Here is a 15,810-nt window from a genome sequence, read left to right as displayed (position 1 = left end):
CTGCTGGCTCCCTGGCTGGTGGCAAGCTGAGGCTGCCACTGGTGGCAGTGCCCCCGTGGCTCCAGTGGCAGTGCTGTCTTGTGGCTCTGATCCATCTCCTGTGAGCAAGGCCAGTAGGATCCTGCAGGGGAGCAAGTGGAGGCAGAGGATTAATAATCTCTGCCCCACATCACAGGAAGAATTCACTGCTGAAACTGCTACTTAAGTGGATAGGCTTTTAATAAATCAGAGGGAAAAATTACTTATAATTGGGAAAACCAGGTATAGTCTTTTAAATAAAGGTCATAAAGATACCTGGGCTTGTTTGTTTTGTACCTGTTTTCTGTTCCTGTGACTTGGTCCCAGTCCCTGCATCAGATGGAGCCACTGCCCACTGGGTGCAAACCCTGGCTGTTGCAGCAGGGTGCTGTCTGCTCCTTTGGGATGTTTCACTTCTGGGTCTGGGCTCAAGTCCAGTACACTTGTCCCCTGCAGACCACTCTATGCCTCCAGTCACCTTTGTCATCTTTACCTTTCCTGTTTCTGTTTTTTCCTGAAAAGACAGAGCGATCAGACCCACACGTGATGTAGAAGATCTGGATGTGCTGCCAATTTAAGTGTTGTAACAGCCTTCAGCCTACATCACTTCAGCTCACATCCCGGCATGTGCACATGTGACTCTGCTAATGAACACCTCCGTGTCAGGAAACCCGCCTGGTTAACCTTAACCTTTGTTTACCATCTTCCTTGTTGGTTATTCCAAAAGAATATTTCCTTGCTTTTGGAAGTCTTATTTATGGCAGCAAGGGACATTGTTGAAAACACTTTGGCAGTACGAGTGTGTATTGGGTAAGCAGGCCAGCCGTGCTCTGGCAGCGTGGGTTCTCTCCAAGCTCTCCTCGTAGGTGGGAGGCATGTCTCTACAGAAAGTAAGCTGTTCTCCCAGCAGTGCGGATGCTTGTCCAAGTCCTGTCCGTTTCCCTGTCAGAGAGGTCAGTCCTGTGGGACCCAGGGCACTGCAGCACCCAGCGGGATCTCAGTGCTTCGTGCCTCAGCTCTGCTCCCACTCCAAAGACAGTTTGCACCACCATGGTCAACACTGTTTCATCAGCCTGCTCTTGAACTTGTCATGCTCCTGTGCCTGCTGTGGAGTTTTTGTCACCTACCTATGAGTTTCTGCGTGTTGGCAGCTGTAGTGGCAGCAAGGAGCCTGTCCTGTTGCCCATCCTCACAGGAGGAGCCCAGGGACTCTTCCTGGGATGACTTCACACCTCAGTCACTTGCCAGCCTCACCCACTGTCCATCAGACTCCCCACTTCCTTTGCATTTGCTAGTTTTTAATGCCTTTGTTACCATTGTCTTTTTGTATGTGGTTTGTTCTGCTCTCATTCAGAGGTGACTCCGTTTTCTAAAGGCAGTATTTTACTTTCTATAGCTTTCCCTGCTCTGTTGTTTTGGCTACTCTGTCTTTCTCTGGGACCTCTCAGAGACCATTTTTCTATTTTTGCCATACATTCGTTCAGAGCTTCTAATGTGATATTATGAAATATATTCCCTGCTGCCTGCAAGCACGTTACCTTTTCAGCTGCTTCTTTTAATTTCCTTTCAACTCTTTCTCATTTTTGTGCATTTCGATGAAAAATTTTAGTCTTTTTTGCTGTTAAAGGATCGTTGAATATAAGTTCTTTATTGTCATTATTGCAGGGTGGTTCCTGAATAGATCTTGTCTGTCATCCTCTGTGGTGCTGAGGATTGAATCTGAAGCTATGAGCTCTTTCTTCCTTCAGGAAGGAGTCATCCATGCTGTCTAACTTGCAAAGCTGCATTGTTTTCTTTCAGGAGTTGTTTCTAAGGCTTTGAATGTTGTATGACAAAAATTATTGCTAGTGACAGTGAGCCAAACCGAGCAGCTTATTCTGAAAGCTTCCTCCAGCCTGTCCCCATCCAACCTGGTGCAGGGTCGGCTCTGCAGTGTCTCTGTGTGCTTGCCCGGGTTCCTCATGGGGACTGGTGTAAGAGCAGTGCTCAGCATCCTGTCAGGAGAGCCTGAGGAGCAAGGGGGTACAGACCTGCCCTTCGCCTACAAGCCTGGGACTGCACGAGACAACTGGTTTCCCGATTCCTTTTAACATTCTTGTTGGCTTGAGTGTCCCAGCCCTTAGGGCTGGAAGTTATTCCTGCCTGTGTCAAGTGCTGTCTCAGGGCTGGATGTCCCTGTGCCTGCTGCGACAGGGCCCTGTGCTGTTTGAACTCAGCACCTCTTTCCTGATGGAGGTGGGGATCAGTGCTTGGTATGGTGCTTGTGGCTCAAGCAGATGAACATTTCCTGCTCTGTCTGGGATCAGCCAGGTACTGATTTGGGAGCTGCCATGGCTGTCCTGGCTGTGCTGGTGGAGATTGATGCGTTCCCAGTGAAAGAGGAGTTGGAGGAGCCCTTGCTGCAGTGTCTGCCTGAGCAAACTGAACACAGAGCGGCTTTCTGCTGTGGATCCATGCAGACTTCAGAGTTAAGGCTGTACAGAGAGATCCTTTGCAACCATTTGGCAGGGGTTGGTGGGATATTGCTCCTGGAGCGTCTGTGCTGCATCATGGAGTGGAATAAGCATGTTTAGTTTCAGGAACTCTGATATGAGAAAGTTATTAATACATTTAATGGTATTTGGAAAAACTGAGACATTACACTTTAAGTAGAGTAATTGCCACAAACGGCAATGAAGCATTTTGACCTAACAGTGGAAGTACGTATTTTTTTCTTTCCAATTTCTGACACTGGTTAATGAAACACACTGCAGAACGGAAGCTGTTTTCTCTCCTAAACAGGAAACAATATTCTCCAGAGTATGTTTTTGCAGTGTAAAGTTTGATATAAGATTCACTGATTTTTGTATAGGGATGTGCCTTCAACCAGCACTTGTGCTTGTACATATGTGCATATCTGTCAATAGTTTTTTCCCATTAGCCACATATTTTTGTACCAAAAAGCATAATTTGACAATGAGGAAAAATCCTAGAGACTAAGTAAGCATGTCGGAAGGTATACATGTAGATGGTGATTTTCTATTTAGGGGTCCCTGAAAGAACGATACATGTTCTGCTGAAGCACAACAGAGCTGACATGTCACAGGTTTTGAACTCTTGATGTCTCAGACCACCAAGTGTCTGCCTCTCCTCAGTGCCTGCTTTAGGACAAGCACGTGTTGATAAGTATGCTCACTTGCTGCTGTGGTCAGCAATGAAATAGATAACTCTGACCTCTGTTTGCAGTGCATGGCATGCTGCCAAGTGCAAGTTATCCTTGCTTGAGAAAAATGAACCATAACATCAGCTCAGTTGCCGTGTTGCTTGGTGACTTCTGGGTGGTGATCAGGCCTGGCACTGTGCAGTGCAGCACTGGTGCTCTGCTGCCTACCGCCCATTTGCTTTTCTTTAGGCAAAGCTGTTTAATTTTTCAAAGCAGTTGCTCACTTTGCCTTCCAGCACAGAAATCAGGAGCTCTACAGGGAACTGACAGGCAGTGGTTTTGAAACAAAACACTGAAACAAGACCAGAGACTTTCTTCTCCTTGCCCAGAAAGTGTGGATGGGGTGGAAGAGCAAAGAAGGAGGAAAACCAAAGTAACCGGAATGAGGAGACATCAAGGGCCAAAAAGCAAAAACTGTGACCTGGGAGGGGAAGCTGAGACCACTGATGGGGACTGGCTGTTGTAAGCCTGACCTCTGGTGCTGCCAGCACAGCATCTTCCTTCCTTCCTGCTCCTGGCTGTGAGAGCAGACATTGTGAAGGGCCTGTGGTTCTGCAGCCAAGACAGCCAGGGTGCACGACAGCTGCAGAAGACATAGCTTGAAGGTGATGGACTGCGAACACTTGATTTCTCAGGTCCCGAGCAGGGGAAGCTGCTTACAGGACCAGGGAAATTCACTGCGTCTTAGAGGGTGGAAAGGAAAAATAGGACTTCGAATGCATGAAGACAGAGTTGACAGAAGACTTCACTGGATGCCTTGCCTTCCTGGAAGGGGTTGCAGTGCTGGCATGCACTGCTCCTTTTTTTACACACGTGTGAAATTCCTAGTGGAGAATTCAGTAGACTCCTTACACACTGTCAGGGGGATATTTAATTAAAATATTGCTATAATACTGTTGTTAGGCCATAAAATACTCTTTGGCACATCTCATTTTATAGGATTTTGTAAAATACCAGTCTGCCCTGAACCACACAAAATAGGTTGGGGGGGGACCTGCTAAATCTCATTCTTCTCTAATTTGCAACTTTTTTCCCCCTCTTTTCCTCCCCTCCTCCAACCAACTGACATGGAAAAGATTGTGTCTTTCCAATCTCATCCTTCTCCTCACTCTTAGTGTGACTGTTCCTGGGTGTGGTGGTGGACTACAGAACCTTAGGGATGCTCAGCTCTAATTGCCCTCTGTCTCTCCACAGAAGTGTCTGCGGTTGAATCCAGATGTTCCTGTGTGGGTCTCCAAGCAGCGCATTCTGTGCACTCTCAACCACAGCCTGAAGGATGTTCTCAACTATGGGCTCTTCCAGCCAGCCTTCAACGGCAGGGCTGGGAAGTTCCTGGATGAGGAGCGTCTACTGCGGGAGTACCCCCTGAATCCAGACACTCCTGTCCCCTACCTGGAGGTAGCTGTCCTTTTTTTTTCCTTTTTTTTTTTTCCAAATATATATGTGTGTATCTATATACAGATATAGATATATATGCACACACATATATATATGCATAAGTATATAGGACTCATATGATCCCTATGATCCCTTCCACTCTAGTCTCCCCAGAGGCACCACAAAAATTAAGCCCCCCCTCCCCTTTTTTTCCCCATTTGCCATCAGGAGTGAAAGCACAGAAATTTCTGTGGGTGTATGTTTACTCACAGAGAATTCATTGAGGGAAAGCTGAGGCAAACGCCTCTGAGTTTTAGTTTTAGTTGCTCATGGCTCTGTCTGGTAGAGAGCTCCATAACATCTGCCACAGTCCTGTGAAACGGCTTCCCTGTTTATTGACCCTGTTGATCAAAATTTCTTTTTTTTCCACTGGCACCTAACTGTCATGGAAGATTGAAGTTACAGAAGGAAAACTATTGGTACAGAAGGAAAAGCATAGGGAGGTCTTTGAATGTGAGGCTGAAGAAGCTGTTTGACATTTTTTACTTTATTTTAATATTTATTTATTAATTTAATTTAATTTAATTTACAGTTGACCTAGAGGCTGGAGGGCAGCTATGTGCTTTGACAGTAAATGACAGTTCCTGTGTGGACCTCATCTACGTGATAAGCATGGAGGATAAATGCTAAGTTTCATGCTATACTATTTTCTGTTCCAGAAAATTAAGTGGAACAGAAATTAACTGAGTTACGCTGTACTGACATTTAGTATAGATTTTGCCCTTGGCTGGGATTCAGGTGAACACATGAAGGTATTTGTTCTAAGGGTGACCTGGAGCATTTCTTAGGCTCCATTGGCTCCCCGCTGACTGTAATGGGACTTTGGTTACCTGCATGTGGTCCTCTAGTTTTAGGGATCTTGTGCTATATTTTACCCACAGAATCTACTTAGAAAGCATTACACACTTAAGCTGCATGAACTCTTATAAATGCAAGCGTGAATGCTGTTATTATAACTAATCCTGACTAATTTGGAAAGAAAGTACTGCACAATTTCTTAGTCAACTAACGTTTAATATAGACAAAAACATTTGGAACAACATTAAGAATGCTTGCAAATAAACCTATGAGGTAGTAAATTCCTTAATGTTCTTTACATAGGCTTTAATGCTTCGTTTCTGTATAATTTAGCATAATGTCCATACTTAATGTCTTAGTGCACATATCTAAATGCAGACTTGACACGGATATTTGTTATGTGTCATTTCAATTCTTCATAACTTGATAAGAATGGTAGCCGAGCACTTAAGAATACTTGCTGGAAAACCAAAAATCCTGAATCCATTTACAAGAAATAAATCCTATGTTGATACCAATGAGGTTTCTTGAGCCCAAAAGATAAATTAGCCCTCAAGGCTGCATATGAATGTAATCAAATAAATGAGGGTTTGTACACAGCAACAGAAAAATTACAGAGTTAAAAAGCAGGTATCTGCAGTATTTCCCTGGAGAGGTGGGATGCTGGCTCAGTCCTCTGCCATGGAGAGCTGTTGGTACTCCAGATTCCTTTATTGGGATAAAACAGGAGCTGCAACACAGCATGTTGGTGCTCAAGCAGCGGGCAGGTTTCTGCCTGTCCATCTGCTGAGATCCAATTACCCTCGTGTGTTTGACAGTATTGACCATATCCCATATTATCCTACTGGTTGTCATCTAATGTCAGATGCTTACTATGTCATTCATAACGAGGTAGCTATTTCATTTGTATGCCAAACAACACTGTTGTGTTTCAGCCATTATTAGCCATCACACAATCAGTTCATGCACCTTGTAGCTTTGAAAGAGATTTTGAAATTTATGTGTCTGCATGTCCTCCTTGCACAAGTCCAGTCCACGGATGAGCTATCAGAGCAGAACTGTTGGGGTGCAAGTAGCTTAGGGTTAGCTGTCCACTTCTGCCATGTAGTTTTGAGTGGCTGACGATGGGTTGCACAACTTAACTCTTCTCAGTTGAAGTTTTTGCTTTGCCCCAGGGTCGCAGTTGTGTGCTGTCATGACATCAAAGCCAACACAGCCTGCCTTCCCTCTCTCAGACATGCCTTGCTGTTGCCCTACCCTGTAGTGCACAGCAGCTGGGACCAGGTGTGCTCAGGAGCTTCCCCAGGGTTGAAGGCTAGGACAGCAGCGGTGGGCAAGAAGCCTAAAGCTGCCCAGATCAGGCCAGTGTGCTGCCCAGGATGCAGAGCTGGCAGCTGGGAGCAGAGCTCATTTGCAGACCCTGGGACGTGATGCCAGGGGTGAAGAGGAGCCACCAAAGGGTGCTTGCATGATAGTGTTGAGATCTGCAAAGGAGCCCCAACACTGGTAACGTCTTCAAGTGACCAACATCTGTATATCAGTGGGTGAGAGTTTTTCACAGAATTTATAAAAAGCTGTGTGAAGAAACATCTGCCCAGTAGTACAAGTTTGTGATAAAATTTGGAATACAAGGCCAACTACAGAAGATTGAAAATGTGCTGATATATTGCCAGCATTGAAAAATAAGTAACTTCAGTCCAAAGATAATTTGATGTCAGTTCCAGCTGAAATAATGAAATGTTGGTGACAGATTAAGTTCATAGCAATTCAAAAACTCAAAATACAATTCATGCATTGAAGAAAGATCTAGTCAAAGCCAATTTTACTCTTTAAGGAAACTATAATTTTGCTTGATAAAGATAACTGTACAAAGGTAACAGCCACTTGGGAATATCTGGTTTTGTTCTACATGGTATTCAAATTCCCAATTAGCACTATTAAACATCAGTAGAATAAGTGCTACTGGCTAACTAATCAATGGTTAAAAAGTGGTTGTCACTGAAATCATCACTGCATAGATACATTTCTAGTGAGGTTTCTTAAGGACCTGGGGTAACCATATCAAGCTTGATGTTGGTCCTTAAGAGTGTAAGTGTGTATGAGTTGGACATGATGATTCCTGTGCATCCCTTCCAACGTGGGATAATCTATGATTCTATGCATGAGAAATCACTACTGATTGTCTGGCTACACCAAGTCTAGCAGAGAATATAACAGTGTGCAATTTGATGCTGAGTGTGTTTTGTTCATTTCATATCTGACATTCTCCCCTCTTGCAGTTCCGGTACAAAAGGCGCGTGTACACCCAGGCTTTGCTGGATGACAAGCAGTTTGCCAAACTCCATACAAAGGTAAGGCTGGAGTCTAGCCTGTGAGCTCAAAGCCCTGGTAGCATGTTCAGCACCAATGGTCTGTCCCAATGAGCTGTGGTCTGTTACAGAGAGAGTACCAGGTCTTGAGATGTTTCAGCCTTCCTTGCTTGCCAGAACACAAGTCACTTGTGTAAGCATACTGGTGCTTGCCAAAGCCTGGGGTGATTTAGATGGGGGTGCAAGCTGAAGGACTCCACTAAACTGTGGTGGGGTGCCTGCATAGGGAGGTCCATGCACTGTGTATGTGTGCTTGTGGATGGGTATCTAGTTGGACTCATCTCTGCTGGAGATCTTGGGGCCAGCTTTCCACAGGGTGGTAAGGCAGAGGTACACACAATAGGCCAGTTCAAGAGAAACTTTGTTTGCTGGCCTGGGTAAGTGACTAAATGCCTGGAGAGCACAATTGTGTTCATTGAGGAGTACGCCTTTCCCTCCCCCTGCCAGAGGCTGCTGCACGCCTTCGCATTGCATGCAGGCCATTGCCTTGTCCTTGGCTTTAACCCATGCATGGTTCGATCCTTGTGTGGAGAGCGTTCTTGGTCTACTGCGTCCAGGGGTTGTGGACAGTGATCAAGGAATGCGTAAAAATTAGCAGTACAGGAATTGATTTGGTCTTCCAGATGTTTGAAGGATAGTGAGTGCAGTAAGGATGATGCTTTTTGCACGCATAGGTGTTTTCTGGGAGGGAAGGTGCCCCCTCCCTCCTCCCCACCCCCCCCAGCCCTCCAGGCTCTGTGGACAGAGACACCCAACCCAGTACCACCTGTGGGTGCTGCAGAGTCAGGGATGCTGATGGTCACTGGGCCCTGAGCACACGGCAGCTGGATGTTCTGTTGCATTGCACTTTACCAGAAAGCTGCAGTGGTTCCATGATGACATTTCTTGTCTAAGAAGCTAAAACAGTAACGGTGGAGAGGTCTGGGACAATCAAAGGATTTCTCTTGCCATTACTAATTGTACCTTGAGACTGTCCGTAGCCTGTGGGGACTGTGTTGTTTCCCTGGAGGCCAGGACCAGTGGCAGATAGGAAACTACAGGCAGGAGGAGCGAGGTGGGCTCCAGCAGCACAGCTGGCCCTGAGGCAGCCCAGTGGCTCTAATGTGCTTGGCAGCATTTGCATAGTTGTGTGATGTGGGGATACCCTCAGTGACCCTCGAACTTGGCCTGTTTTCTGGAGAGTTCAGAGAGAAGTGGGGCTCAGGGCAGGGAGCGATGCCACGGAGGAGATCCTGGGTGTGGCCTGTGCATGAAGGAAAGTGCGAGGAGGCTTTAGAGTTCTTGTTTAAGGAGGATGTAGGACAGGGTGAGATCCCCAGGGCTCCCTGCTGGGTCCCTTGTGGCTGTACAGAGCTACAGCTCCACGGTGCGGTATGGCTGGCTTCCTGGCTATTTTTGTTTTGCCCTCTGACTTGATGTGCACGGTTGCCAGACTGTCAGCTGTGGTGCTTAGCTGCTTTTCTCTGAAAGGCAGCTGTTCCAGGAAACACAGAGGAGGTGACCAGGTTTCAGCAGTGCTGGCTGTGTGCCCGAGCTCTCTGCTTCTTCCTCAGCCTTCCCAGCAGCCTGCTCAGCCCCTTTGCATAGGGCTGCTGTGTGCTGCTACTGCTGCAGGTCTGCAGGCTGGTGCCTTGCTCCTGCTCACACGTGTTCTGCAAGAGGGTTGTAAGTTTTAAGTTAACATGTACAGCAGCAAGAGCTGAGTGGGGTGGAGCTACAGGCTTAACACAGAGGGAACAAAACTTTCTCCCAAAGTACTTGACCTACTGTAAAGGTTAAAATCTTCCTCATGGGAAGAAACAGGTCCTCTGTCTTCCTTTAGCAGAGCTGCAGAAATGAGAAACAAAATGCTACTAGAGTTTGAATTTGACTCACAAAGATTAAAGTCATGACGTTTCTGTCTAGTGGCATAAGAATATCCAGGCAGCAAATCTGGAAAGCTCTCAGCATCTCCCTGGCGCCAGGAAACATGAATCACTTCTGAGCTTTGCCAGTGGGAGACTGCGTTTCCTAGAGGGAGGGCTGCAGATGCCTGTGACAGGGAGACCCAAACGGCAGCATCTGAGGACATCCCCTAAGACTGTATAGTAGCCATAAATAAGCTTTATTAAATATTCACGTAATCTCTCTGCTTTAAGGTCTGCTTAAAATAACAAAACTCCTTCATGTTGTTTCTATGTTTTTTAAGCTGTTCTTTGCCACTAAAGTACGGCATCCAAATGAAATCTTGCATCTGTGCTCCCCTTTTATCTCCATCAAGAGGATGCTGATGCATATTTCCCTTGGCTGGCATTTTCCAGGAGCCCACGGGCACCGTGGGCCGTGATGCTCATGGGGATGGCAGAGGAGCCCTGGTACTGCCCTGGGGCTGCTCCTGTAGGGCTTCGGTGCAGGTGGTGGGTGAGCAGGAGACATGCTTGTGCCAGCTGCTCAAAGGGGCAATGACGGTGCTGACAGCCAATGGCAGCAGCGTGACTAACTGCATGGCACAGCTCGGCACTGATAGCTGGGAGAGGGCGAGAGAGATGCACAGCGCCAATCCCTTTGTGGAATGGTGCAGACCATGCATGTGTCTTGAGGCATGAGGATGGAATTGTTTCCATATTATTTGTAATGACGTCTAATCTTTTGGGTAGTGAATTACTGGTGGGACTTGTTTGTTTGTTTGTTTTGTTTTGTTTTCTCTGAAATGCAGTAATGTAAAGTGCTGTGAAGAATTAGCTTTAGGTCTAATGGGATGGTAGGACTGTGCCTCAAGCTGTGGTATATGTGAAATCTTGAGACCTGTGGCTAACAGGCTCATCCAAATGAGAGTAAAGTACCAAGACATTCAGGGTTTAGAGTCTCATTGTACATGTAGGTAGCAGGATATCCTACCTGAAACTTTAAATGCTCTTGATGTATGAATCTTAACTGCCACTTAAAAAACAAACAAACAAACAAACAAACAAACAAAAAAAAACAAAGCAAAACAAAAAAACTCCTTTTGCATGCCAGGCAACTTATTCTTGGTAAAATCAGTCAGTCAGCTTCATTCAATCTCTCATACTTTTTGGGATCTGAAGGCAGTGACACTTCTAATAGATTTTTTTCTTCACTGAATTGCAGTAGACAATTTGGAATGGGAGGACAAAAATGCATGTGATATAAGAGCAATCCCAACATGTTTACAAATTAAAAATCTGTGCAGAAAAATCTTGGCATTTACCAAAATGTCCACAAAGGACATGGTGTTACCAAAAGACATGGGGTATTACCACCTTGAATGGGAAAGAAGTGACACATTTAAAGCAATTATTAGCAGTGTGTCCGCCATTACTGTTGTAGATGACTGGCATCAGTGTAGATAGGAAGCATTAGCTGTAGGCAGTGATCTTCATGTGCTGCAAATTGTACAATTAGAGAAGACAGCCAGCCCAGGCATGGGGATGGGACAGGGTCTGTGCAGGCAGCTGGGTGAAGGAGCAGTGAGAGAGCATCAGCTTGGCAGCCAACACCTGCAGCAGCCACAGGTGACTGCCACCAGCTTTTCTCTAGGTTCTGGTGCATAAGCAGGGCCGTAGTGATGTGGAGGGGATGGTGGCACAGCTCCAGGGAGCAGTGGGCTGTGGGGGATGTCTTAGCCCTACATGAACCTGGGAGATTGGAGCAACCACCATGGCTGTGGTGATGCTGGGAGGAGGCATGGGGGCAGGCAGCCGGGGCAGGCTGTGAAGGACTTCAGGCAGAGCTGGGCCGCTGGCGTTTGGTATAGGAGTGACCAAGTTTGCTGGTGTGGCATGCACAGCTGCCTTCTTTAAGCCCTTTTTAGGGAGTATCAGTGTATTGTCCTGTGTGGTATTCTCCAGGAGAAGATGGGCTGCCAGCATTTTGGTTGCTGGTGGCAGAGCAGCCATGTGCATACTAGCCTGGGAGCTTCCATTGAGGTACCACGGTGCTGGCCAGTTTGTGCTCCTATTTAAAATGTTGTCATACCCCTGAAAATCCAATTAGAGAGCCAAAGGAACTCGTTAATGTCAGCAGTAAATGCTGGACAGTGAAAGGACTTGCCATGAATAGACAAGCATCTGTGCAGGTACTGTAAAACAGCACTAACTACTCGGGTACCATGTGCACTGTGCCTTCTGCCTGTCTGGTTGCATTAGCTGAGTATCGCCTGGTGCAGGCTGGAGCCCATGCTGCCTCAGCAGCACTCGGAGCAGCACACCTGCAGCATCCCTCGTGGAGGTGTGTGTCCTGTGGGACAGCAGGTACTGCCCTCAGTCCTCTGCTGAGTGCTTGCCCCTGCCACAGCTTGGACCTTGGGCCAGAGCATCCCTCTGCAGGCTGTTGGTCCCATTCATGCTGGGAGTGCTTCAAAAGGGTTTGGAGAAGCACTGAGCCAACCTCGGAGATGATGTTTAAAGATTCTTGTTGTGTGCAGTGAAATTGATTATCTGATGTTTCTGAGGGAATCAATGATGTCTACTTGCTGCTGTCTGATTGCCTCAGTGAGAACTTGTAAAATGGCTGGTGCAAGGGAGGACCAGCTTCTTCTGGTGACTGTGACCCCATGTCATCTGCCACACTCTGATTTGTGGATGGTTTGTCTTAATTTTATCTGCTGTTTGTAGCAAACCAGGCCCTAAGGAAAGATTAGGCTTTTTTTTTTATACTAAAATTGCTGGAAACATCAGCATGCATTTGGCGTTAAGGGGATGTTTTGTCTCTCCACTCTTGCGGTGCGGCTGAGCACTTGGCTTCCTGTGCGCCCAGCCTGGGCTGAATAGTGAGTGACAGTTAGAATAATTTCTCTGCAAGAAGAATATCTCATTTATTTTCTTTCATTTCAATTCAAGAGAGAAAGACTTGTTCCCTTGCACCAGCTTCTTCTCAATGAGCTTTTATTTTCTGGAGGGTGTTGATTTTTCTTGTGGTTTTGTGCTAATGAGGGAAAATGGGCTGAACACAATGTCCCAGCAGGATGACTGAGACTGTGTCCCTTCCCCAGGAACTTTCCTGATCTTAACCTCAGGCTTACTTCTGTGAACACGCCTCAGACTTGCTCAACAGTCATCTACTGACATAGGGTGTTTTGGGTAATGATGTGGAAATCGAGCTGAAGTACAAGGGAGAGGTGGCAGAGGTTTGAGCAGAAGCCCCAGTGGCTTCCCAATGGTGGGATTAGGGCAGAGCCAGGTTTGGCTCTTGTCTCCTCTAACTGGGCTCCTCCTTTTCCAGGATTGGGGCAGGGTTCATGGACAGCCTGCAGGAGATGCCGGAGGCGGTGAGCTCAGCTGCACTGCAGAGTTTTGTTAGAGACCACAATGGCCCCAGTGCTGGAATGGGAGGGTCCGACCTGTCTCAGCACCTTGTGTCCAACCCCTGCCCTCACCTGCTGTTGGCCTGCACCGAGACATTGGGAAATCAATTGGACATCTGATGATAAGACAAGGGGCAACGGGTACAAGCCAGAAGATAGGAGGTTCCACTTAAATATGAATCACAGAATCACCTAGGTTGGAAGAGACCTCCAAGGTCTAGTCCAACCACAGTGAGGGTGGGGGAATGCTGGAACAGGCTTCCCAGAGGCTGTGGAATCTCCTTCTCTGGAGAAATTCAAAACCTGCCTGGATGCGTTCCTGTGTGACCTGATCTAGGTGTTCCTGCTCCAGCAGGGGGATTGGACTAGATGATCTTTCAAGGTCCCTTCCAATCCCTAAAATTCTGTGATTCTGTGAAATAGAAATAGGCACAAAGTGCCCACGAAATCAGCGAGAGGCAGCCATATGCTGGTTTAATTTTATTTGCATAAGTTCTTATAGTGTCTTACTTTTTTTCTCTCCAAGGAAGGTTTCCTTCATGCCTCTTAGTATAGCCATTCAAGCACACTGATTTGAAAATCACCATGATCTTCACACTAAATATGGTACTTTTGCTCGTGGGAAGATACACTATGAGTGTTTATTTAAGCAGTTAGATATCTTTATAGAAATACATTTACGTTTTAATTTTTTGTATAGGGAATTGGATGTGATGCCTTTACTGGATTCTGATTTTTTTTTTATATTATTATTTTGATTTGTATCCAACTGTGTTTGGGCAGAAGCTGAAATTCAATTAAAATTAAAGTGGAATAACATTTTAAATAGTGTCTTTATCACTTTAATAAATGTTCCTGTAACGTACTGGACACAGAAGAAGAAAAGTAAATTTATCAGTACATATCTTTTGTATTTAAAGCTGACTGATCTTTTAAACAAAGGGAGATTTGGTTTGTATTAGTGTTTCTCATTACAAATTCTCAAAGGTATTTAAGTGACAGAAAATAAGTACGTATCTGGTGAGATTTCAAAATTGCCTAAGTGATTTAGGCATCTGCTTAGCTCCCCTTGATTTCTGTGGGAGTCTGACATTTGCTCTCTCTCTTCATGTCTAGTCACCTTAATACTTTTGAAAACCTGGCCCCAAATCCTCAGGTTCTTAGAATAATGAGATCTCATTCCTTTCCTGACAGGATTATATTCATAAACTGGGGGAGGAAAGCAAGCTTCCTTACTCTCTCAGCTCTCAAATCTCCTTTCGGCTTTGAGTGAATCAGTCCAAATTATAAAGAAAGTATCTATGTTTCTAGCTAAATTGAAATGAAAAACAATCTGATAGGAAAGCTTTTCTATGCACCATAAGCTGAAAAAAACAACATTGAAGAATGTAAATACCAGCATTTGCTTCTTTGAAAAGTGGTTATAATGTGCCCAGCACGGGATATGGCTGTGACATATTTATAGTTTTTGAGTTGATTTACAAAGCCAAGTATGTTTTGCTTCTGGTTTCAAATGATTCAGATAAAGCATGCTTGAATTCATGACTATTGGAGGAAGGGCCATTTAATCAATACAGTTTTCTAAATACTTGTAAGTATGGATTTAGCATAAGCTGTCACATGGCAAACACAGGTTTTAACAGCTGTATTTTTGCAAAGAGAGATACCCTTATTGTAGCCGAAATCTTACTGAAACAAAGACATTAAAGCCAGGATGAAGTTGCTGTTAGTTTGGCACTGCTGTGTGTGTCATGGTGCCTGGGGCTGCCACTGATGACTGCGGTGGCAAGTGGGCACAGAGTGGCTCCCAGGAGCCACCTGGGTCTGATTTCAGTTCAAGCTGTTAAACTCCGATCAGCCCTGTGCTGTGTTCCTGGTGTGGTGTTGGTTCAAATGCTGGCAAAATCGCTCAGCTGTGCTGCTGGGGGTGGGCCACTGTGCCAAAAGAAGCTGAGACTGCCCCGCAGACTGTGGGCAGATGTCTGCCTGTTGTCGAGGGCCTGCATCCCCCTCTGAGCTGGGGCTGCTTGAGAGGCTCTGGGGCTGGCCTGCAGGCTCAGCTCAGGGATCCTGGAGCCAGCCAGGATGAGCATGGAGTCCCACAGGCATTCTGGTGCTGGAGGCATTGTCTGCAATGGCTAGGTATGTGAGAGGCTGCCAAGCACAAGAGTGCCTGGATCGTGATGCAACATTTTGAAGTCTGAACTGACCAAAACATCTTAATTTGTAATATCCTGTTCCTTTCCGTAATCCGATTTCTGTTATTTCTCAGATCTGGCTATTGGCAGAGTCCTGGAGACTTCTCTGGGAAGTAGCAGAGTGCCTCCCAAGTATGTGTGCTTTGAGACAGTTTTCTCTCTGTGGTCATTGCAAAATTTTAACTCTGGTGAAACAATGTCTTTCTCTAACTTTATTCTGGAAAACAGCTCACTTGATTTAATTATTACCTCTCCATTGGTGAAGAATAAGAAACTGAAAACTGTAGTAATATGAAGCTCTGGACAGCTACGCTTGTGAATACTGCTGCTCCTTGTGCCTGTAACAAAATTACACGGGTCCCTCTGGTTGCTGCTTTGCTGTTCAAGCACACAGTTCCAAACCTGCTGTCTTTTGGCAGTGAAATGGTGCAAGGTGACCCTGCTCCTGTCTGTTTGTCCCATCTGCTGACACAGTTCACTGCTTTG

At 45.9% G+C, this 15,810-nt stretch overlaps 1 protein-coding gene across 18 annotated transcripts in view; it reads left to right on the top strand.

The window, feature by feature from the left end:
• The window catches only part of SHANK3 (SH3 and multiple ankyrin repeat domains 3), a 374,153-nt gene that overhangs the window by 54,849 nt on the left and 303,494 nt on the right, over positions 1–15,810 (top strand). For all 18 annotated transcript variants that reach the window (XR_014317924.1, XR_014317925.1, XM_082764921.1 and 15 more), the window contains 2 exons: positions 4,415–4,618; positions 7,735–7,806. Coding sequence is in view for 16 of the 18 variants with exons in the window: in XM_082764921.1 (XP_082621047.1) it covers positions 4,415–4,618; positions 7,735–7,806 (276 nt within the window). In the remaining 2 variants the exon portion in view is untranslated. The remainder of the gene's footprint in view (positions 1–4,414; positions 4,619–7,734; positions 7,807–15,810) is intronic.

Source organism: Aythya marila (assembly GCF_965140915.1).
Source record: "Aythya marila genome assembly, chromosome: 1".
In the NCBI taxonomy this organism is placed as follows: domain Eukaryota; kingdom Metazoa; phylum Chordata; class Aves; order Anseriformes; family Anatidae; genus Aythya; species Aythya marila.
This window is presented reverse-complemented; position numbering and strand designations above follow the sequence as displayed.